This window comes from Epinephelus moara, chromosome 24 (assembly GCF_006386435.1).
Source record: "Epinephelus moara isolate mb chromosome 24, YSFRI_EMoa_1.0, whole genome shotgun sequence".
Lineage (NCBI taxonomy): Eukaryota > Metazoa > Chordata > Actinopteri > Perciformes > Serranidae > Epinephelus > Epinephelus moara.
This window is the reverse complement of record NC_065529.1, coordinates 24,959,829-24,983,957: the sequence shown is the minus strand read 5'-3', so window position 1 is coordinate 24,983,957 and position 24,129 is coordinate 24,959,829. Positions and strand designations below refer to the sequence as shown.

The 24,129-nt window shown below is 40.0% G+C and overlaps 3 protein-coding genes across 3 annotated transcripts; 1 reads left to right on the top strand and 2 right to left on the bottom strand.

Moving 5' to 3' along the window:
- Positions 1-3,124: 3,124 nt before the first annotated feature.
- Positions 3,125-7,953, bottom strand: ccdc174 (coiled-coil domain containing 174). The gene is made up of 11 exons (XM_050039177.1): positions 7,847-7,953; positions 7,518-7,628; positions 7,317-7,417; positions 7,169-7,227; positions 6,926-7,079; positions 6,576-6,671; positions 6,343-6,473; positions 6,142-6,236; positions 5,721-5,868; positions 5,474-5,626; positions 3,125-3,889 (listed from the first exon to the last, which is right to left on the bottom strand). The coding sequence occupies exons 1-11, from the start codon at positions 7,886-7,888 to the stop codon at positions 3,252-3,254; spliced, it is 1,728 nt and encodes a 575-aa protein (XP_049895134.1). The 5' UTR covers positions 7,889-7,953; the 3' UTR covers positions 3,125-3,251.
- A 2,170-nt stretch (positions 7,954-10,123) lies between these two features.
- ghrl (ghrelin/obestatin prepropeptide) lies at positions 10,124-12,836 on the top strand. The gene is made up of 4 exons (XM_050037307.1): positions 10,124-10,237; positions 11,810-11,875; positions 11,959-12,073; positions 12,820-12,836. Exons 1-4 carry the CDS (start codon positions 10,124-10,126, stop codon positions 12,834-12,836), a joined length of 312 nt encoding a protein of 103 aa, XP_049893264.1.
- Positions 12,837-15,505: 2,669 nt separating this feature from the next.
- tatdn2 (TatD DNase domain containing 2) lies at positions 15,506-22,389 on the bottom strand. The gene is made up of 8 exons (XM_050038526.1): positions 22,252-22,389; positions 19,985-20,295; positions 19,474-19,815; positions 18,927-18,995; positions 17,627-18,640; positions 17,338-17,465; positions 16,179-16,362; positions 15,506-16,036 (listed from the first exon to the last, which is right to left on the bottom strand). Exons 2-8 carry the CDS (start codon positions 20,282-20,284, stop codon positions 15,896-15,898), a joined length of 2,178 nt encoding a protein of 725 aa, XP_049894483.1. The 5' UTR covers positions 20,285-20,295; positions 22,252-22,389; the 3' UTR covers positions 15,506-15,895.
- Between the last annotated feature and the right edge of the window lie 1,740 nt (positions 22,390-24,129).

Below are 24,129 nucleotides of genomic sequence, written 5' to 3'. Positions count from 1 at the left end.
AACACAAGCCTTGTCCTGTATTCAACGTTCCTGCACCTTTTCATGGAGAAAATTTCAAAACTCGAGATTAAATTCCCATGACTATCCACAATGTATAAAAAGAACAATGTTCCATCTCAAAAATGCAGAGCAATTTCAAAGTAGTATTGGGGCACAGACTAGAATAAAGTTCAATCACACTGTCATAACATATCGGATTCAAACTGTTGCTGAAACATAATTCCAGTTAGCTAGCACACATGAAGGGAGAGACAGAACACAGGGAGAAAATGAAGAAACGTACATGATGGTAAACAAAACATTGTCAAACATTGGCGCATATTTGAGCTACAAGACGGCAGTAGCTCAGTCCACAGGGACTTGGGTTGGGTCGCCGGCTCAAGTCCCCCGTCTGGACCAAATATGGAGTGTGAACAGGGAGCTGGAGAGGTGCCAGTTGGCCTCCTGGGCACCCTGAGCAGGGTACAAAAGACACAACTGGTCGCGGCGCCGATCCATGGTTAGCCCCCTCGCTCTTACATCTCTTCATTTAATGCATGTCGTCTTCTTCTTCTTTGTGTTTGTCTTATTTGTGTTCGTCTTCATCTTCTTTGTCTTCTTCGTCTTTGTCTTCTTCTCATTCTTATTCTTCGTCTTTGTCTTCTTTGTGTTCGTCTTTTTCGCGTTCGTCTTCTTCGTGTTCATCTTCTTCGTGTTCGTCTTCTTCGTGTTCTTCCTCTTCGTGTTCGTCTTTTTCGCCTTTGTCTTCGTGTTCATCTTCTTCATGTTTGTCTTCTTCTTTGTCTCATTCGTCTTTGTCTTATTCTTCTTCATCGTCGTCTTCTTCAGTTACAGAAAATACATTTGTTGAAGGTTGTCCACAAAAGGTTACTCAGCACTTTGTGTCATTACAAAAATTCCATGACTTTTCCAAAACTTTCAAGAATATTATGAATTCCATGACTTTCCCAGGCTTTCCATGACCGTGGGAACCCTGTGTATTAAAAAAGTATGCAACTAAAACCAAAGAGCTAGAACAATGGCCGAGCCTCAGGGAGAAGGAAACACTGACTTTGTCATAAAAGAAGCCTTTTAAGTAAACAAGCCTATCAGTGAACATAATACACACAAAGAATTGTATTAGAAGTTCCTACAAGTATCGAGACAACTCACCTCTGGTGCAATATTTACAGGAAATAATCAAAATTCATTCAAATAGCTTGTTGTACACAAACATCCTGCAGTTATTGTGTTCACTGTTTGGGTTAATTGTACAGTTCATCTGTTGCTCTGTGCGGATATTGTTATGCTTTAAATAAAATATGAATTATATATGAAATGTGTCACTTAATCAGGGGCCGTTAGTTACTTGATGGATACGGGGTCCTATAATGAAAAAGGTTGAGAACCACTGGTGTAATTGATGCTGCTATAAGGCACAATATGTTCTGCCAGTAGGAGCTCCTTTTCTGTCAGCATTAATTAAAACCTGTGACATTCAGAATCACATCGCATAGTTAAAGGCATTTCTAAAGTCACTCTAATTGCTATGATATGCTATGAGGTTACACTGGTAACAGTACAGGACTCTGGGAAGTTATTAATTCATCTTCCTCTGTTATATATTCCCTCTGCACATTACACACAGTGCTCTTTACAGAGACACTCACCAGCCGCATGGTAATACATCACCACAGAAGACCTTGGCCTTTGAGTTTGTGGCATGTTGCTGAGGATAAATGTGTTCCTCTCCAGCATTAATTATCCCTCTTACATTGTTTAATTGCCACTTTGATTACACTGTGAGGAGCCTGTTAGAAGGATCTGAAATCATTTGAACTGTATTAAAAATATCCATCTCTTAGGAACTGAAATTGTTTCAGTTTGAGACTCACCAGCTTGTGTGTACACAGGGACTGGAACTGGTACAGATGTGTCGAAGGACAGAGGGGAGGTGATGGAGAACACCGGGATGTGTCCAGGCGAGCATCATGGAGCAGCAGTGAAGATGTTTAGCTCAGGTTACAGATGGCTTTAAATTTCAGCAGTACAGTGAAACTCTCTTGTACTCATTAAACAGAAAACACAACTTTACCTGCTCCTTTTCTCAGCTGCCACTTAAACACAGTTTGAGAAATGAGAAGTGATACAGATTTGTCAACAAAAGTGGGAAAATCACTAAAGCATGTTATTCAAACACTGGTACATTGGATTATTTAGAGCAAAAACAATTTGTCAGAAGAAAAATAATAAGCATGTTTTTGGACAGTCAATAAATGGTTTCAGTTAGTTCTTCTGCAAAAATGCCAAACATCCCAGCTTTCTCAGTTGTGAAGATTTGATGCATTTCTTAATCTAATGTGATAAAAACTGAACATCATTTGCTTCTGGACTGATGTTTGGACAAATGCAAACATCTGAAGACATCATCTTGGACTCTGGAAAACTGTGAGGAACATTTCTTACTATTTTATGACATTCTACAGACAAAATAATAACTCATTTAATGGAGAAAACAATCAGCAGAATAATCTATAATGAAATTAACTGCAGCTCGAACATGATGTCTTCAACAGTCAAGACAGATTACTGCAGTACACAACCAGTCTGGTCACTTGCAGATATTTTCTCAACATGGAAGTATACAGTACCATCTGGTGGACATTTTCATACTGCAGTGCAATGTCCAAACAGGTACAACCATCTCATTTAATGCCCTCATGCTAATACACAAATGTTTCATGAGGCGGATGCTTTAAATGTAAGATTTAACACTTTTAAACTAAAATTAAAGGTCCAGTGTGTAGGATTTACTGGCATCTGAGGTTGCAGCTGCGGTGGCTGATGCAAAAGCACTCATGGCCCTGTCTTGAGCCTGTGTTTGGTTTGTCCATTCTGGGATGCGGTAGAAACAACATGATGTACTCTGTGGAGGAGAACTCGCTCCATATGCAGATATAAACAGCTCAGTATAAGGTCACATAAACACAACACGTCTTAGTTTGAGGTGATTATGAACAAATTAAAACATAGGTATGACTAGTATATTCAATTCCTGCCAATATATCCCCCTAAATCCTACACACTGAACCTTTCACAGTGTTTTTCACAATGAAAAAAAAGGTCAGAACAATGTCATATTAAATTCCCGATATTTATTAAATTCTAAAACTGTTCTGTTGTTTCTGTAATTTTCTCAACAAAAAAAAGAAACATCTGTATTTACACTCTTCAAATGAACCAAATACACAGTTTAGGTGATATTTTAGAGATCAGCTAGTGTTCCTGTAGAAGGACAGCATGTCGTCCAGACTCTGTTCAGGCTGCTGGGCCTGGCTGGGGTCTACAGACTGGGGGGTCTGCTGAGGCTGAGACTGGCTCTGCAGCTGAGGTGGATGTTGAGGTGGATACTGGGGAGGATACTGGGGTGGGTACTGGGGAGGATACTGGGGTGGGTACTGGGGAGGATACTGAGGTGGGTACTGTGGGGGAAATGGAGGACGCAAGTGAGGTGGTCCAGCAAACTGAGGAGGAGGAAATGGAGGATAAAATGGAGGAGGGGCATACTGGGGGTTAAAAGGAGGAGCAGACACGGGCGCTGAATCTGCTGGGTGATCTAAAGGTGATGACTGCGATGAGGCCTGTGGTTGTGAAAGAGGTGGAGGAGGTGGAGGATTTTGTTGAGGTTGGGGAGGTGGAGGAGCAGTCTTAGGTTGAGATTGTGGCTCCTCTTTGCTCTCAGAGATTCCTCCTGGGCCTTTGGTCCACTTGAAGGACATCCCAGATTTACTCTGAAAGTTAGTCTTCCCTGGCCTTTGACTCTTCTCCTTAGTAAAGTAGGCAGAGGGAGGTGCAAATTCTGACTCTCGCTCATCACGAAGCCGAGTTTTCCACTCACTAAACATAAACTCTGTAAAAAACAGTAAGAAGGTGGTGTTAAGGAAGTCAAATGTTTGACAGCTTACAGAAAGAGTAACATCAGTCTTGAAAACTCTTAATCACACGTACAATTATCTATAGCATACACAACTCATAATTCATTTTGAATTTGTCTCATCTGCAACATATTCTATTACAGATATCTAAACAGCTTGCAACAAGAGGAACACAAAAAGGGCAGAGAGAGATTATGATCTATACCTCTAACTATACAACCCATAACTTTACATTCCACCTGAAAATCTATTAGATGTTAACTTAAAGAGAGTGAAGAATTACTGCAAAATGATGCATGGCACCCAAACAGCACTACAGCCTGTAGCAGAGAGGGATCTGATTTTGTATGTGACATCAAGCAGGTTTCTAGTTAAGTTGTCTCGCAAAGCCAGACCTATTGCACGCTGTACCAGCTTGAGATAGCCAGCGCGAGAGGAAGGTCTGGCTGAACCCATTAACTCTGCACTTAGGGAAGAAAACGCCTGAGGTTCACTTTATTTCTTTAAATCAATCACAACTGTCTGGGGCAGCACTCAGCCAAGGATGCAGTGATGGTGCTCCTGTAAAATAGTGTCAGGAGGGAACTTGTTTTGGTGGAACATGTGCGCGTGGGTAGGTGAGTCCCGGCATTTAAATGGCTAAAAGGCCTTTACGCAACGCATTTTTTGCATGTGATTACCAAGGTCAATTCTTCTTAGCTCTCACACCATGAATACAGTTATCAACCAATCACGTGTGAAACGTACGTCACATCACAGCGTCTCTGGTGGTCCTCTTGTGGAGGACCTGTTGCAACTGTTGCAAATTTGCTTTGATGTGAGTATGAATGGTTTTGGTGTAAAATACGACTTCACATTTTCATGTTGTTTGTTCATCACACCTCTAGTGTGAAAAGGTGCCTGCAAAAGATATATGCCACATAAAAAAAAAAAAAAATTAAATTAAAGAAGGTTGTAGCCATAGGGTGTATAATATAATGGATGGCGCTACGACTTCACCCACTGGATTGTGGATTTCATCTGAAATAGGCAGCCAATGACAGGCTTATACCCACAGTTTACATCCTGTGAGTCAGACTACTATCAAAGTAATACAATTCATACTACACTTAAAATCCCTTTCATAAGGAAATCTTGTCAGCTTTCCAAAGACACTAGTAAAAGGACACTTGAAAGTACTTTAGGTGCTTTACTTCATTTGTGCAATAGATCTTTTTTACAGCAGACATTTTGATGTGTTATTGTAGGAAAGGCACAGATGTTACTCATAACATTATGATAAATCTCTTCATTTCATTTGTCCCAGTAGGCCCTGACAGACTGACAGTGAGCCAGCATGCAAAATGACAGCACGCTGAAAATTAATTATTGTTTAATTTTCTGTTGTCTATTTTACTCAAATAGACTTCTGCTTTCCCATCCTGGAAAACAGCAGATAAGTACATGTCCTACTTGTACTGGATACTCACTCATTTTCTTCCAACATGCTTTCATCGTAGTCGGGCTGTAAGAAGATAACTTTTAAATGTTTATGTGGACCTTTCAGTAATAAGGCTTACCTTTGCCTCTGTCCCATTCTCTGACATGAGGAACTCCTGGTCTGGTGTCCTTCCTTTCCTGGATCTCCACTACCACCTTCTTCAGTGTGCTGACCTCCGGGGAGTCCTCTGGTGGAGGTGGGGGTCCTATTAATTCACTTTCGTCCTCCTCCCCTGGACAAGCAATTCACAACAGTCCCTTATTAACATTCATGTGATTATTGAATCAATAAATTGCTGTTGTTGAGAGGTGGTTGTGGATTCCAACCTTCGTTCTCCTCCTCTTTCTGCTCCTCCTCAGTGCCATCAAGCTTGGCCTTCTTCATCTTCCTCTGCCTCACCTTGGCCAGTCGGGCCTGCAGGATGGCCTGCCTCTTTTCCTTCAGCTGTTCTCTTTTAGTGCGCTGATCTGTGGTCTGAAGGACAGGACAGATGTAAAATGAAAAACAAAAACTGAGCAAAAACTGAAAGTGCATTAATCATTGGGTAAGACTCAACTTAAATCTTATTCATTTAATATATCAAGTGCACAAGGACTTGTAGAAAGAAAAACCCCGGATGTGGTAGTGGATGTGTTTAATGTACATACATAGGTATGACTGTAGTGTGGGGTGACTGTTAATCAAGGAAACTTTAAACATCACTCAAGATAAAATTTCTGTACATCCTTCCTGTGATTGACAGCTCACCTGGTCTCTGAGCATGTCCAGTGTTTCTCTCTGCTTTCTGCGCTGCTCTTCATCTTGAGCAAACGCAAAGTAACCCACACCGAGATCCCGAGCCTCTGTGATGAACACACACACAATATGCATTTTACAGCACAACACTAACAAACCAAAACCCTTCATTTCACGTGTGCAGAAACGTTGTAGAGATGTTTTAACAGTAACCTTGTCCCCTGATATCCTCATAGTGGATGGGTCCAACAGGCCTCTTCATAGCTTCCTCTTCCTCCCTCTCCCACTCCTGCCTCTGCAGCTCTCGACGCATGTCCTCGGAGAGTAAGTCAGCTGAGGGTTTCCTACATGGAATAGTCATATCCAAAAAAGTTGCAGTTCCCGCCATGAACATACAGAAACCATCACTTGCACCTTGATATAGTTTTTATTTGTAGAATATTCACCCTTTTCCTTTAAGGTCTAGGTCCATTTTCTGAAAACCTGGCAGGTCTTTCTTCATGCATCTGCGAGATCGGCCTAAAGAGTCCACATAATCCACCCTACAGACAAACAACACAGCAGAACAACATTTCACAAATGGGTTTTGTTTGTTTAATACTTCAATTTGAACTGTTGTTATTATACACAATGTTTTTGAAGTTGGTAGTGGTGGAGGTATTGGGCTAAAATAAATTACTGGGATTAGTCAGTGTTTCTTATTTATATAGTAAATGCATGTATTTTTTACCAACATACTAACTAAACTGCATATTTCCTGAATCAAATCCTTCAAAATGAATGAATCAGACTTTACCATTCTTCATCTGGGGTTTGAGGAGGAGGGACAGGAGACGCGTTGTCTCTTTCCTCATCATCTCGTTCTCTTTCCTTTTGTGCAAGTGTTTCTCTCTTCTTGTCAATGATCTTCTGGGTGAAATCGACCAGGAACAGTCCCTCTGCCTCTTCATCTGAGGTATTACAGGACAAGTTTAATTCAAAGTGATTACATTTTCACACACAACTGAATGTCGAAAAATAAAATTTACACTCCACCGACCTGGAAAGTCTCCTTTTGTCATTTGCTCGTAGAGTTTGGCTTTTTCTTCCAACTTGCGCCTATTGTAAGATGATAAGTGAGGAGTCAGAGGTTTTGTTCTCCGTTGTATTATGTCATTATACCCCCTGTGTAATGCGTTAAAACTGACCTTGATGTATCCAGGTTGACCTGCTCCTCAGCCAGCTGCTCTGCATCTTTCTCAGCTCTTGCTGAAACACCAGCATTTTGTTTGCTCCAGACATTAGGTTTCTACACAGCAGCATGAAGACAAGACACCCTGGTTAGTGATCTCACTCTGTAGTTACACAAGCAGGTACAAGTAAGCCCCCCAACATTACACATACTGTACCTTGACTTTGGATTTTGATGCAACTCCAGCAGCACCCGCATTATCATGCCCAAGTTTATCCTGCTTGAACTGCTCCTGCTTTCTGTACAGTTCAGCTTTAAGATCCACCAGCTGTAAGAAACATGTTAGAGAAATAGAGGTAAAGAATGAACTACAAAAAATTATTATTTTGGCTACTAAAATAACTGTAACTGTGTATATGCTCCCAATGTATCCTGACAGCAAGTTAGCTAACGCTAGCTAGCTGTTGTTAGCACTTAATTAAACGTCTCACGGCCACACAGAGTGTCAATAAAATGTGTGTAAAGCTGCTTCTCAATGTAACTCACCGATGAAGCGGTCACATCGAAGGGTTTCTTCTTTTTATCCATGTTTACCACTTCTTTTCCATAGTATCCAGGCTTCTGCTGTAGTGTTAGCGGTGCCTGTCTTCTTCGTTGGTGGATCTCTTGCTAATAGAATTTCGCTTTACCGCCGACTAGTGGCGGTTTGATTGCTACTCTGTTGCTAGGGCAACAGCTTTTCCTCTGTCAGTTACTCATATGAGGGGAAGAAGTGATGCAAAAAGGGGGGAAGCATGTCAATATTTTTTTAATTACTGGGGAGGGATTTATATTTTTATTTTGGCTTAGGGGAGAGCATACAAATTTAAAGTATTTTGCATTTATTTTGCTGTCAATATTTAAAGAAAACATGTTTTCCAAACCCGAGTTTGGAAGGTATATATAACATTTCAGTCACAAGTTAGGAGCTGAAATCGTAAAACTGCATTTTATGGGTTGCAGGCCTATTGTGGCTTTAAAGATATTTTAACTGATAAAAAAAAAAGAAAAAAGAGAGAATTGGTTATATTCCAAGGCACAGAGCAGGTTGAAAAGGGAGTCATAGATAATTGCATGAGAGTAGGCTACTCCTTTATTTTATAACCCATCTGAAAATCATGTTAATTACAGTCTTGTTTCCAAATACAAATAAGGATATAAGCACCATAAACAATACAATAGTAGGCCTACAGCCTATAATGAGGTAAATGTCATGCAAACTGCAAACACTTCTTTGGCCACAACAGACCTTTTTTACAGCAGACATTCTGACATATCATGGTAGGAAAATCATAGATGAAATTGACAACATTAACCATGTTTAGTTTAGTTCCATTACATGTCCCAGTAAGCTATTCCACTGAGCCAGCATGCCAGGACCTCCTCTAAGTGAAATGCAGTCATCATTAATGTTATTTAATACACCTATGCTGCTCCTATCATGACAAGTTAAATTGTTTGCTGTGCAAAATGTGTATTGTGATTATTTGGTTACAAGATGCCTTAAAGTTCCATGAAGACATACCTTTGTTATTACCACAGACATAAAGTTATGTGTATCCACACTTTATGGCTGTTTGATCCAGATAAAAGCAGCTGTAGACATAAATAAACTGAGCGACACAGCTTTAACAGGCTGCACACTGTCCTGCAGACAGCAGTCAGTTTCTGGCAGAGGATCACTTTTTGGCACGACAGCCTAATGTCCTCACAGTGGATCACCCAGCATTAATCTCCTCAGAGTGTTTTCTTAGTCTGTCTTCCACTCCTGCCTCTGCAACTCTTAATACAAATGTTAAATCCTCTCCAGCAGAGGTGCAGCTCTGCGCATTAGGAAGAAGTTACATAAGTTCTAAAATCTTTTTCATAAAAACACAATATACACCGTTAAAGATTTTCTCCTGTTTCCGAGTAACTGTATCACACTCCTCACAGCCTGTTGTAGTTCTGCTTTAGTTACACTCATAAGCCTGTAATTTAAAATCCAGCTGATTTAACTGTGTGAGCTTTTCATCTTCCAGACTGACACAGACAACCCATTAAGGTTTTTGTACTTTAAGATTCTACAAGGCCCATTTAATGAAGTTATAAAACATCACAGCTTCACAGATATGACAAATTCTGAAAAATTATTTACAAAGGGCTTTTATTCCCAGAATGCTCTTTTGGTTTGGTTTTGAAAGTTGGTAGCATGATCTGTTGAAAGGTTTCACCACATAATCTTATCAAATATACATGACAACAGATTTCTCAGTTTGATGCACTGAAGACACATTAAAAAGGTTCTCAGTGTGATTGTAACCTGTGTTGATATAAAGCTCTTCTTGAGTAAACACTATTTGTAATCATTTCCATGTGTATTGCATTTGTCCCAGTTATGATAGCTCAATATTGGCATGTTTCTGTGGGCACACCTAATAGAATGAATCAGCCCCATTTATCTGTATCTCTATGACAGCGACAATATTACCTACATCACCCTGCCGAACAGATAAGATGATGAACAGGTCTATCAGGCTACAACAGAGAAATGCCCACTTTGTTATCAGTTTAAACATTTGAACAGTCCAATGCTACCAAGATATGAAGCACAAATACCTGTTGCTATTATATCTAATGAATTTAAAACCAACATGAAAGCGGATCAACGGTATAAAAAGATGTGAAGACATTAGGTCCCAAACATTTTGAGGGAAAGAGAACTAAAATCGCTGTCTATATCAGATTAAGATTAGCAGATTTACACATCAGATTGCTTCATCATATTGAGATTTTTATTCCATCATGTTTTTAAAAAGAAGCACTTGTTTGCTGTTTTTCCTGTTGTGTTCTCTGACCTTGTGGTGTAAGTCAACCAGCGCGGGCTCCAGCTTCCTCAGCCCTTCACAAAAACCTCAGGTAAGATGCTTTTTTTCTGACAGCCATTAAAGACATTTGGATTAATTCTTTGACTGGTTATGTGCATATTGAAAAAATAATGTAAACCAAGAAAAGTTAATCCTCCCTTTATCTAAACCTGTAGATGTAAATGTGCATGCATCTGTTTTGCCACTCAGAAAAACTAACAAAGCAGTTTCCTTTACACCGTTATGTAAAGTATATTTACTCAAGTGCAGTTCTTAAGTACAAATTCAAGGTACTTGTACTTTGAGCATTTCCCTTTTATGCAACTTTATACTTCACATCCACTACTTCTCACAGGCAAATGTACTTTTTACTGCACTACATTTGTCTGACAGCTTTAGTTGCCTTTAAGATTACCATTTTTATACCTTTCCTACCCAGTGTTCCTTTATGTGATGAGAAAATTCTCCTCCTTAAGCTAAATAAACTCTTTAAAATCCCTCTTGGATCAGCTGGAAAAGACATCATCACAAAGCTGAAAACTGGGCTGCTTTTCCGACACCATAAAAAGCTGACTCTCTAGAGATATGTGGTTCATAGGGAAGCAACACTATGAACATATAATGATCTTATAGAATATGACTCATTGCTCCATATTTAACTACCCAAAATAAATACATTGCAGCATAACGCACATCTATTCTTACACACTTCTTTTGTCTATTTTCTTATAATATCTCTATGCAAATATAAAGTATATGACCAACTGTAAGTAACACATCCTATTTTCCCTCCCGAGGATCAGAAGTATTTCTGATTTCTGATATAAAGTAGTTAAATTGGCTCAATTTTAAACATCTGCAGCAGTTGCAACAGACACATTAATCAAAAAACTTCAGATACAATAGTAAAACACTGACAGGTTACATTTTACTACACACATTATACCTTTCATATTTTAAAGTATGTTTTTCTGATAACACTTACATACTTTTACTTTAGCAAGGCTTCTAATGCAGGACTTTAAGGTGTGGTGGATTATTTTCACACTGTGGCAGAAGTACTTTAACTCAAGCAAGGGATCGAATACTTCTTCGACCTTCTTCCACCACCGCCTTTACACCCTGCTGTTCTTAACATGACGTCATCATGACTTTCAGCATAACGTAGTGTTTGTTTTCCTTGTGCAATACTCTTACATTTAATGTCAAATCATGTATCAATATTTTACGAGTAATCTCTCTCTGTCTCGATCCTTGGAAGACAAGGTTTTCTAAGCTCCTGCAATCCCACTGAGCACCATGTTCAATATCTAAATTTAAGCAGTGTTAGTTATGATGGTTGTGCTGATGATGGCCCTGTGTGGATCCCCTTTGGCATCTGAATGTAAGCGGTCAGTCTGCAGACATTTTTCCAATCGTCATGGAAATTTCAAAAATTGACAGATCACAAGAGATGAATTACGGGCTGTGTGGATACTGCGATCATAGTTAGCACAGCAGTGACTTCATATATCCATACTTTATGTGGGTTGATCTCTTTGACCGCATTTGAACTTATATATACACTAATATATAACTGGACTGGTTACTATCGTAAGATTTCTCTGTTCTGGATCAACCACAGAACAAAGGGAAGCCTTCCAGAGTCAGCCGCCAAGTCATGGAGGAGCCTGAGGACAACCACATCACAGTGAGTGGAAATCACACTCATGACTCCACCACAGCAACAGTAATCATCTCTCTGACTTTATCATCTTCCTCTCCTCTAAGCAGATCAGTGCCCCCTTTGAAATGGGCTTCACCCTGAGAGAGGAGGACTTTGAGGAGTACGGTACAGCGCTGCAGGAGATCATTCAGCGCCTGCTGGGAAACACAGAGCCTGCAGCAGGTGTGCCTAATTCCTCTGGTTTATACATTAACACGTTTTTCTTCCTATGGTGAAATAACGTAACTTAGTTTTTTTTTTTAGGTTATTTTTAAAGATAATGCTTCATCTTGTTTCAGAGAGACCATCATAACTATGAAGATCATGGACAAGAAGTTCAAATTTGCCATCTCAGTGCCTTCCTGTTTGAACTTTATTAGATAGTGATCATTAACCAGTTCACCTGTAGACATGCTAGTCTCATTTATTTCAAAGCATAATGTATTTCTTTTAGCTCTAACATTGCTATTTGAATAGTCTGTACCACTAAATCTTAGAGAAATGTCGGATGTAAGAGTCATTACAAGTTGGCTGTCACCACATGACCTTAATATGGAGCCTAGCTGGTGAAAATATGGTTGAAAATTGAGTTTAACAAAACATAAATGGGGATAGAAGATGACTGTGGTTATATATGGAGCCTGAGTTATTAACCTACTGTTCTTAAAAGGGAACATCACCTACATTATTTTCATGGCCTAGGAAAGTTCAATCAATATTGAACATGAGTTAATGTCTCTCAGAGCCAGAAACCAGAGAGGTAAGTCTCAAACTTGTGATGTCATTAAGTATAAAGTCTGGAGCAGCTCCACAGATAATGAATGAAAGACTGATTTTATGGCCCAAAGAATATTTCTTTCCTTTTTTATACCTATATGAGCTTTATTCTATTGTAGTGTCTCAGTAATCAAATGTACCCATATCCTCAGAACATTCCTCTGAGTGATCTCACTGTTATCTAAAACATCTTTTGCAATTCATTGTTGATGGAGTAGCTCCAGACTTAATATTCCACATCACAAATCTGAGTTTTAGCACTCTGGATTTTAGATTTGGGAGAGAGCTGATCATGTTTACTTATATTACTGGACTGTCTTAAACCACAGGAATATGTATATGTATTTTGAAAACAGGCGTAGTTTCCCTTTAAGGTTAATATTGAACTTCCTCTCTCAAAAGGGTAAAATTGTAGTCACATGAACGCCTCTCGTCAAATCACACTCAGGGGTCTGACAGTTTTAATCTGTTCGTTTTTAAAACTGTCAGCAGATGAGTCACTTATATGCTTACCTGTGTAATGATCTAATGTTATTCGGCAGTAAACAGCTATTCTCTATTGTTCTTATTCATACTCGTAGACCCACACACGTTTGTAGAAATAAAGCATCAACTAATCTTCTCTGTCATTGTCTCATCTTTATCAAGTATTACAAAAGAAAAAATGAAGGTCAGATTTGTGGGTGAAATTGAGGAATAGACAAGGGGTGGGGAAATGGGCAGGGGTATGTTATTTCCTCCTTTAATTAGTGTTGTGATACACCTCTGTATTCTGCTTACCAATGAAAAAAAAAATAGTGTTAACACTTTGCAGTTGTATTCCTCCACCAACTGGTCAAATTGCAGTTTACACTCATGTCAGGTCCAGACTCGTGTAATATATGAAGTAATTACTTTAATAAAAGGTATTATGTGTATTTTTTGGTGAAATGGATGTTATCACTATATTGACATGTCTGATTCCAATGAAAAATTTCCAGAGAAACATGCTGTCTTCGCTTAGAGTTATGGCGCTGAATAATGGTGAACTAGAATTACTGTATGTGTTTGTGTATGAATTCTTGCGATTTGGCCAAAGACGTGTAGAAGATTATCCCTTGACCCTACTTGACCTTTGACCCACAACCACCAAACTCTAATCAGTTTATCGTTGAGTACACGACAGTTTTGCTGGACTGGCAAAAATCCCCTCGAGCCATTTCTGAGATATCAAGTTCGCAAGAATGCGAATGACACGGACAACCCGAAATAATAATGACACCAAGTGTTTTTGCAGAACATTGTGATGTCACAATAGCCAATCAGAGCAAAAACCAAGGTGACGTATTCACTGCTCTAAGCCCCATTTGTTTGCCGAACAGTGGGGCTAACTGACATATTATGCTTTTGCCACATCCCGTTGGCAAAACAGCAAAGACGTCCTTCCTAGAAACAAAGGCTTCTAGGGCAGCCTTCTGTTCCTCTCTCAAGGAAAAAGATAAGTTTAGTTGGCTTAGCATTTCTTCCAAAACGAAACTGAATGGATGTGATCCTTTGGCAGCTGCCATCTTGGCTGTTTACTTTGACGCCTACAGCGCAGCGCTATCTTCATCATGTTACGCCTGCCCAGATCCCGCCTCTGTCAGATGGACTAACAAAAAAAAAATCATGTTTTATGTTACAATAAAGATTTAGGCAAAAATTGCCCCTAACCCTAAGTTAATGGTTTCAGTTCACGTTTTGTTTTTAAGTTGTTTTTTTAATTTTGGTCATTGTAAAATTGATCTTAAATATTATTCCCAGTGGCATTAAAAAGTCTTAGAGCTAACTTGCCTTAAACTGTAGGAACCACTAAATTAGCATATGAATTCTTGACCTTCATGCCAAATTTGAAGAAATTCCCTCAACTTGTTTCTGGGATATCGCGTTAACAAGAATGGGACGTACGGACAACCCGAAAACATAATGCTCCAGTCTCAGCACTCGCCAGCGCTGAGGCTTAAAATCTGCAAGGACCACTCATTCACATCCTAAATAATTTGCACCACTGCGTAGAAATGGACGTGAAAATACAAATAACTCTGCCCATAACAAAAGGTCCAGTCTCGAAGTTTGCTTGAGTGCTGGTTTGATAGCTTCTAAGTTTTTTAGGGTCACTAACTTCATACAAGCCTAAATGTTTTTGTTCTATTCCCGGCACGGGCAACAAATTACCCACTCCCAGAACAAGGTTGAAAACTTCCTGTTCAATCTGAAGAACTGGGTCAAACACAGCAAAGCACACACTGCTCTAGTGCTCGTGCGAGTCCTGCCTTCTACCTTGTAGCTTTCAATAAACACAGAAACGCAACCGTGGACATGATGTGCTCTGACCTACATTCTGGAGAGAATCTGAAACTCCTGGAAATGAGGCTGTCATTAGGAACTTGGCTGAGAGGGAAATGTATGTATCTTAACACATCCCTCTTGTCAAACTTTGATATACAAGAGACACATCTATTCAGCTACCATTAATCTTGGCCTTGGCTGGGATTGTTGGGAGACCAGGAAATGTAACAAGTGGGCCAGGCTGATGATTCACAAAACAAAAAGCACTCAAGCAAACGTGTGTGACAAACATGGTGTTATCAAAGAAAGCTAATGGACTAGTCTGGCAGCCACTTTGTTTCTTCAATCAGCTTTGCTCATTTACTCTGTATTACAGACAACATTTTACTCTATTTTTCATCGTAATATGCTCTTATGTGCACTGATGAACAAAAACAAAACCATACCTGTAGAAGAAAAGAGTAGGATTAAAGATTTTTAATACATCTCCACTGTCTTAAACCAAACTAAATTCCACAGCGGCTGGACAAGACGGACATCCAAACAAATTATAACAAACAAGGGATGTCAAATTATGTCAACACAACAAAAACAACAAGAACTTAAAACCAAAAATGCTCAGGAATTAATTTCTTTGATGAACAATGAAGTGAAATATGATCAGATAATCAATAATACAGAGTATCTCTATCAGACGGGACATTTTACTTTCGGTCATTGCTTTATTTTGCCTTTTATTTCTGAGTCTTTCAGATAAAACAAGACCACTCCTCCATATTCCTACAGCTCTACATGGAGGACTGATAAATCTAAAACAAAAAGCCACATAAAATGTTAAAGTCACAAACCAGCTCCAAAACCTTTGATTCTGTCACCTCTTTTTTTTTTTTTTTTTGCGACTTTTACCCCCATCTCTGAAGATCATATACCGTAGAGTTGACTGGTGTTGTTTCGGACGGCGGTGAGCACTGTGGCCATGTCTTTCCCCTTCAGCAGGCTCAGCTCACGCAGCGTGTGGATGCCCATTCCAGGGTGTGAAAACTGGCAGACATCTTTCTTCACCTGAGTGAGACACACTTATCATGAGCATGTATCAACTGTAATTACAATACACTTAGCTGTGTAATTTGTTATACTTAAAGTCAGTCAGTCATTCATGAGATTAGAGCAGTGCTAGTGTTCTTAGGCCTCAATTTTAACGTACCTGTCTTGGCAGAAAATATGGTGCATCTGTCTCCAACACGATGCGATCGAGAGGGATGCGGCGGACAGCATCTCGGGCCTCGGTGGCCTTGTGGTAGGTGATGAGGGCTGTGAAACCCACATACAAGTTGGGGAACTCTGTCAGGAAGGGCTCAATCACTGGATAACTGTTTGTGAAACAGTGCCTGGAAACCATATGCGTATAAAGAAAGAATACACACAGATTAAATGCAATTAACTCTTTGAAACTCCTTAAAGTTATATTCTTCAGTATTTTTAGATTAGTTGATTTGGCCACAATGAGAAAACATAAAATAATCCACTGACAAATATTATTTTTTTGATGACTGAACGATCGTGGTCAGCGCTAACCACAGAGACATTTTGTTTTCTGTGAAACTGCTTCAGTGTGTAATAGCCTCCCATATTTCGGCAGTTGAAAGGGATATTTTGGATTTTTTGATGTGGGGTTGTATGAGGTACTTATCCATAGTCAGTGTTTTATCCACAGTAAATCATGCCCCCAGTTTGAGAAGCAGGCAAAAGTATTCAATTTACTGCTGGGGACAAGGGCAGCAGCCAAACATACTCTAACTGAAGGTGTACATCCATATAACCTCTCTTCATACCCACCAGCCTCTTTTGACAAAAACATTTCACCTTGCAGAACACAACACAAACAAATTAACCGATCGAGGCAGCTGAAGACCATCAATCTTGTGTTCTCCGGGGAAAAATTATTGTTTTTGTCAAAAGGAGTCTGGTGGCTTTAAAGAGACCATATATAACAGCTTCAGTTCCCTGTCGGAAGGGGCTGTCTGACGGCAAGGTAAAGCTGTGAAAATATTCTAAATATAGCATGCACATAGGCTGATATTGATTCTGTCAATCCCTCATGCATAAATAGGCAATCTGAATTAAGTGAAGGAACAGTGAACTCTTCCACCAACAATGAAAACTACTATACAGAAAGATAATTACTGAATCTGAATATATTAGATAGCTACTGCAGAAAAACACCAACCATAAACAGCATCAAAAATGGGTTTGATTTCATAAGTATCTTAAGGATTATAAACCAGTCAGAAGGGAGGTAACATTTCCTCGTGTTAATATTTCATAGTGATGTAAAATGAGAATAATCATTCATAGGATCACACCTGTGAATTTTGTAATCCCTTGGGACACACTTCTTCATGATTTCTAGCAGGTCATCATCTGCATCCCTACAGTGGATCACCAGAGGCTTCTTCATGCCCACAGCCAAACGCAGCTGACGCTCCAACACCTTCAAGCAGGGAAAAAAATGCAGACCACACCATACATTATTATTTTACAATAGTATCACTCCACTCCACATGATATATTTAACGATAAAGGCCTCTCTAGTTTAAGATAAACAGTTACTGGCCTACAAAGTTTCAGCTGACACATCGACGTAGACCGTACCTCTTTTTGCTTGGGGGTGTCAGTGGAGTTTTTGTGGGAGTAGTCCAGGCCAATCTCGCCAAATGCCACAGCTTTTGGATGCTGCATGGCCATCAGTATATTGCGTTCATGGACACTTGTGTAGTACTTGGCAAAGTGGGGGTGGCAGCCAAATGCCCCCCACACCATGTCTTCAGCCAGCAAACCTTCCCACAGGGCCTCCGTCATCATGAGCCTCGGGTTGCAAAAGCTGGCGATACAGCCTCTGAACTCTGGAGGGAAGCTGCTTTGGTACTTCCTTTGAAAGCTTTTGAACGTCCCGCAGAAGCCAAGCTTGCCATAGAGCATGTCTATGTGGCAGTGGGAGTCTATGAAGCCAACCTGACTGTCCTGTTTGGGATAACTGGTCCACATAGGCTCTGCCCCCTGGGATAATCTTCTTTTAGGAGTGCCACCGTGAGTAAAGGGGTGGGAGGGGTGACGCGTGGAGGAGACAACATCTGACCGCCTGCGTGATGTTCTGGAGTTTATGTGAGGGTTCAATGCTTTTCTGTTTGAGTGTAGTGGCAGAGCAAAGGGATCCGTTAAATGCGCCCTAATGTTGGGCGAGCGGAAACTTCCAGTCTCAGCCCTGGATGCCTTTGAAGGGGCCGTGTTTGATGGGTGGGGTTGCTTGGCTGAGACAAAAACTGTCCTCTGTGGCAGTGAGAAAGACACCTCCAGGTCCTCAGCAGCTGCCTGGACAGACCCAGTGGTTTCAGTAGTGTATAAAAAGGTAGAAGAGGAAGTTGTAGCTCCCTGCGTACTCACTGAAGGACTCCTCCATTGTTGGCTGTCAAAAGAGCCACTCTGAGGAGTCATGAAACAAGACGGAGACTCTGGGATATACTCCAGTTCAGGGAAAGAAAAGTCACAGTCCTCGGCTTCTGGTCCATTTTCTGTAGCAAATAACTTGTCTTGAGAGGTTGTTTCTACAAACACGGGGTCTGGAGCTATAAAACTCTTGGGCGAATCTTCTCCTTTTAGCACAACACACTGAAAAAAAAAGATAAACATATAGTAAAAAAATATAAAAATAACATCTCCCAGTAGCTTTTGATACTCAGTGGCTTGATGATTATTTTATGGTCTCAATTAGGGCTGCACAATTAAAAAAAAAATCACATCATCATTTTTTGTATTTTTTTTCCCCAGTGAAAATGAAATACAGAAATTACGATTTCTACTAAAATTGTAACTCGTCAACTAAAACATTTGAAATTATATATAAGTAAACAAGCCTTCAAGAAAAGATAAGCTTTTTGGGGGTTAGTTAACTTACTCTTCTGTCTGTTTTGAGCCTCGAGACCTCAACTTGGCCTTCAGTGTCCTCAAACATCTGGAGGGAGGACTGCTGGTCTTCCCGGATAGTGCTGTTGTCCCAGTGTTCTTCCCGGGCAGTGCTGTTGTCCCACCGTTCCTCTTGGACCGTGCTGTTGTCCCACCGTTCCTCCTGGACTGTGCTGTTGTCCCACCGTTCCTCCTGGACTGTGCTGTTGTCCCACTGTTCCTCCTGGACAGTGCGGTTGTCCCACTGTCCTTCCTGGACCATGCTGTTGTCCCACTGTCCTTCCTGGACCGTGCTGTTGTCCCACCGTTCCTCCTGGACCGTGCTGTTGTCCCACCGTTCCTCCTGGACTGTGCTGTTGTCCCACCGTTCCTCCTGGACTCTCCTGGACTGTGCTGTTGTCCCACCGTTCCTCCTGGACTGTGCTGTTGTCCCACTGTTCCTCCTGGACTGTGCTGTTGTCCCACTGTTCCTCCTGGATTGTGCTGTTGTCCCACTGTTCCTCCTGGACAGTGCGGTTGTCCCACTGTCCTTCCTGGACCGTGCTGTTGTCCCACTGTCCTTCCTGGGCAGTGCTGTTATCATCAGATTTATTCTCAGGTTTGATTGAGGAACATTTGAAATTTGTGACCGCTCTGTCAAGTGCCACTGGACTAGGTGCTTCAGTCCTCACTGGTGAAGACAAAGACAGGCTAGTCCTGTGGATATCTGTAGTGCTTGTGCTGCCAATGGCTGCGATCAGTGCCCTCCTGCAGATAGCCTTTGATACCTCTTCAGGTGTCCTCTCTTTTTTTTTCATGCCGAAAGTTTGAGGTGAAGGTGAGGACACTTGCTGGCTCTCTGTAGATTCCAGCTGTCTGGGTGATTCGTCCATATGTTTCTCCTGATAGTTATGGTGCAAACAGACAAATAAATCAGCATTTTTTTTTTAACAAGAACTTAACATAATGAATGAAATAGCACATTTGAGACTCTAACTTTCATTTAAAAAAGGAACATTATATTTAGACCATTAAAAGATGGGTAGAGCAAGACTTATAGTAAAGACTTACTTCTGAAGTCTTGAAATGTTCATTATTTCTCCTGGAAAGCTTCCTCAGCTTACGTTTGCCTGAAGAGGGCATGCTTTCACCGAGTTCCACTGCTTTTCTCTTGGGAGTGTCCAGACTCAGTGCTCCAAGACCGTCAGGTCCTGGAGAGTCACTGAGAGGCACAGAATCTGAATCTTCATATGGCGACATATTCCAGCGAGAGGATGTGCCTGACCCAGCATCTCTCTCCTGAGGATGTGCAGGTGGGGTAGCTGCAGTTCGTATCCACTTAAACGCCAACTTCTTTCTGTTGCTGTCCATGTCGGAGATTTCTAATCCAATGCACAGTTAGAGAAGGAATGATCTGTTTGAGTGACCATCTAGTACATCATGCGGGCAACAAAGTGAAAACATGAAGGCATCACTGTTCGAAAAGTCAAGTAAAAACAAGAGTATTCATTTTTCCTACAATAAGAAGATATGCCAATATCTTGTGATCAATTTAACAATGGCCATGCTCATTAAATAAACCATGTAGCATGCTGTGTGAAAAATACATTTCTCCCTGTAAGTTATTTTTCTAATTCTTGAATTAAATATTTTCTTGTAAAAATCTGCTAAAAACAGACATCGTAAAACTGGCTTTAACTGACTGGGATTATTTTTTATTATTTTATTTATCTGGTTTTCATTTTTACCATATACTTTTATTATCATCTCTCATGTCCTTTAATAAAGCATTTTTTCACTATGTCTATAAAAGTGCTATTCAAATAAAGTTAATGTCATTATTATATTCATGAGGGTGTATCAGTTTTTTAGGATATTGGGAGAGGTGGTTTTTGTTTCAGGTGAGGAGGCCTCAAGGCTGGGCTACCACCTCGGCAAAGCAAGTGACTGCGCTAGGGACGGCTTTGTCTGGTAAAATACATCACTATAGCACAATATCAGCTGCCTTGATTTTTTGTTATAACCTGTTCTTGAGACCCTGCCTTGAAGAGGAGCCTTGTGTCAAATTATAGTTTCCAGATATACATAATATGACTAAAAGATCATGCTTATCCTTGCCCCAAGCAAGATAATCTGGCCAGGGTGGCCTACCTCCACTTCAAATAAAGTACTACAGCAGCCAGTACAGAATGCTGCAGCTTGTATTTTTACTGGGAGAAATCCTAGGTCACATATCACTCTAATTCTCACCTCCCCCACTGGTTGCCAGTTTTCTTCTGAATTGGTTTTAGGATTCTTTTAATAACTTTTAAAGCTCAACAGGGTTTTGCCCCCAGTTATATAGCTGAGCTTCTGACTACCTATGATCCTAGTTGTGACATGAGATCCTCAAGCCTACCCTCATTAGTCATCCCTAGATCAAGTCTGGTAACTAAAGGCAACTGGGCTTTTGCCATCAGGGCCCCGAAGCTCTGGAATTCTCTGCTTGAGGGGATTAGGCTGGCTAACACATAATTGCTTAAAACAATTTTTTAAAATGAAAGCTTTCCCTTTTAATGACTACTTGTATATTTTGTGTTTTATCTCCTTTGTTCTGTGATTGCCACACTATGTACACAAGGCAAGTTTAGTATATACATGTATGTACTACAGGAAACCCTCAACACTGTGCCATGCGTAGCAGCAGCCATTCTTCTTCATAGGTCTTCGATCTATTAACGTTACCACCTTCAGAGGTGCATGCCGCCACCCACTGTACCAGAGTTTGTTACACCATGATTTTAAACAACAAAAACAAACAAAACCAATAAAATACACATTTTAAAATAAGTTTTAAAAACTTTTTTATAAACTCGTGAAATGCCAATACTTAAACTCCTAAAACTTCCCTTTAAATGATCTGGCTGTGCCACACATTACAACCACTACATTTATGACATAGCTAACAAGTTAGCTAACATAAACCTGTAGCTGTGTCAGATGAATTTTAGGTGCTAATGTTTTTGCCGAACTTTATTCCAGTTTAACAGTAACAAAAGTGATTTGGTTATTGTGCAGCTTTATATTATAGTCAAACCTGACCGCGGTAGAGAAGACGCCAAAACTTCGAGTTAGCTAGCACACTCACTTTAGCCAACAGTTAGCTAACTAGCATTAACAGTTAGCTAACTGTTTTCACTCGCTGAATTCAAACTGCGGCTCAAATGCGCACAAAAGCCACTGCCATTTTTGTTATGATCTTACACTTCTTTATCACACATATAGGCAGTTAGCTACACTGCTAGCTAAATTCATTTAATGAGGTTAACGTTAAGTTGAAGAGTTGCTAGGTAAATTACCTTCTCAGGCTTGGCAAAGTAGAAATGGCAGGGACAGAGCAGGAAGTCAAAATAAGATGTCACTTTATCCGCCACTCGGTAGCTTAACGTTACACGTTTTCTTGCCGACTTTTGTGAGCAAAAACAAAATGTGACAACGTTTCATTGACATATTGGATTGAATTAAAAAGTTTGTGTTTAAATGAACCGCTAGATGGTGTTACAGTTGTGTTTGGCGCCGTTTGTCGGCCATAACGTTTAACGAGAACAAGCGACCGCATTTGCGTACATCTCGCGAGATCAGTGAGATTTGACCAATGAGCGGGAAGCACCATGACAACAGGTGGGTGTCTCTGCTGGGAAGTTTAGGTGCTCAGAATAATGTTCAATTATTCAGTGTTTTTCATACATTTAACCTTCAACAGAAAAAAAATAATTCAAATAGTGAATAAATTAAAATGTATTGTGTAGCCCATACAGATTTTGAGACAATCCTGATTATAAAAAAATCAAACTAAAGACATTAAGACAAGATAAAAATGATTAACACAACCTTTAGAAGGCAGCAGAGAATATAAGATTTTAAGCCTGCTTTTAAAGGTAAGTAATAAAGTATTTAATGCTGAACAGTGATAGTAGGCTATAGCCAACAAAAGAGGTGTACTCAACACAAAGTAGTAATTATATGCTGCTAAACATGCCTCAACTCACCCTCCTCCCTACCTCATCCCAATGTATTGACAAAAATATAATAAAAAATAAATAAATGTAACAAGTTGCCATTATTATCATTATTAGTCTGACAGTGTACTGCAGTTCGCCGTGCCCCAGTACAACAGTACAACAGCTCACAGGCATATTTAACTAACATTAATGCCTTTACAACATTATATAGCTATGTCAGATAGCACCCCATGTGAAGTCTGAGTAAAGTGTCAGTCGTTTATGTTGCGCTGCATGTGTAGCTTATATAGACAGCAGTAGCTTTCATTTATTGCATATGCTATATAGCTCTAGCCTACTTGCTTATGATAAATACTATAATAGAGTAGGAAATTTGTTTTTAAATTGTGAAATCTTTTCTGGAGAGAGACCCCTAGACCTGACGTCAGATTTGGTCCCCCCAGTGTTGACTCCATGGCTATGGCCTTGGCTCAGTACATTTAAATTTCCTTAATAGATATGCACAAATTGTATTAAAACAGTGATCATCATGCCCCTGTGCCAAAACCTGCACTTTATTTTAAGATGCTCGCATAGTTGTTTTTTTTTTTGTTTTTTTTTAATTTAACAAACAATATTCAGGTGAAGTAATTAAACACACTACCTGAAGCACATTATTCCAGTCACAGCAGTTTTTTTATACCCAAGTTTAATACTTCAAATTAACAGCATTTCCACTGAAAGGCAAATAATTCTTCAGGTGAATAGGGCATCTTAACAGCTTTAAAAGTGTGGACACACTCTGGTAAGATGATAGAGGATTAACTATATCTTCTGAGTGAAATCATATAGTTGGAAGTGAGTTCAACCAATTATAACAGTTACAGTTACAGTTACAGTTACAGTTACGAAACTCCTAAACAGTAACACGTTTTGTTAGACTTTGGGTAATCCCAGAGACGTCTTGTAGGCACCAATGCCGTATCCTTTACCTGTTAGGGAGGAATGGAGATGCATCAGTAATGTAAACTGACATCAGTATGTTAGCTCATATAAATATTCAGGTTTCTGTCTTGATGAATGTATGACTTATGAGGTCTCGTTTGGGCTTCTTGTTCACTTGTCTGCTGAGAGAGCTTTAGGATCAATTATTTTACATATACTCAACTCTATGATGCATGTGTCTCCCTATACTGAATCATGCTGCCGGGTTATGGGGCTTAAAAGAATCTAAAC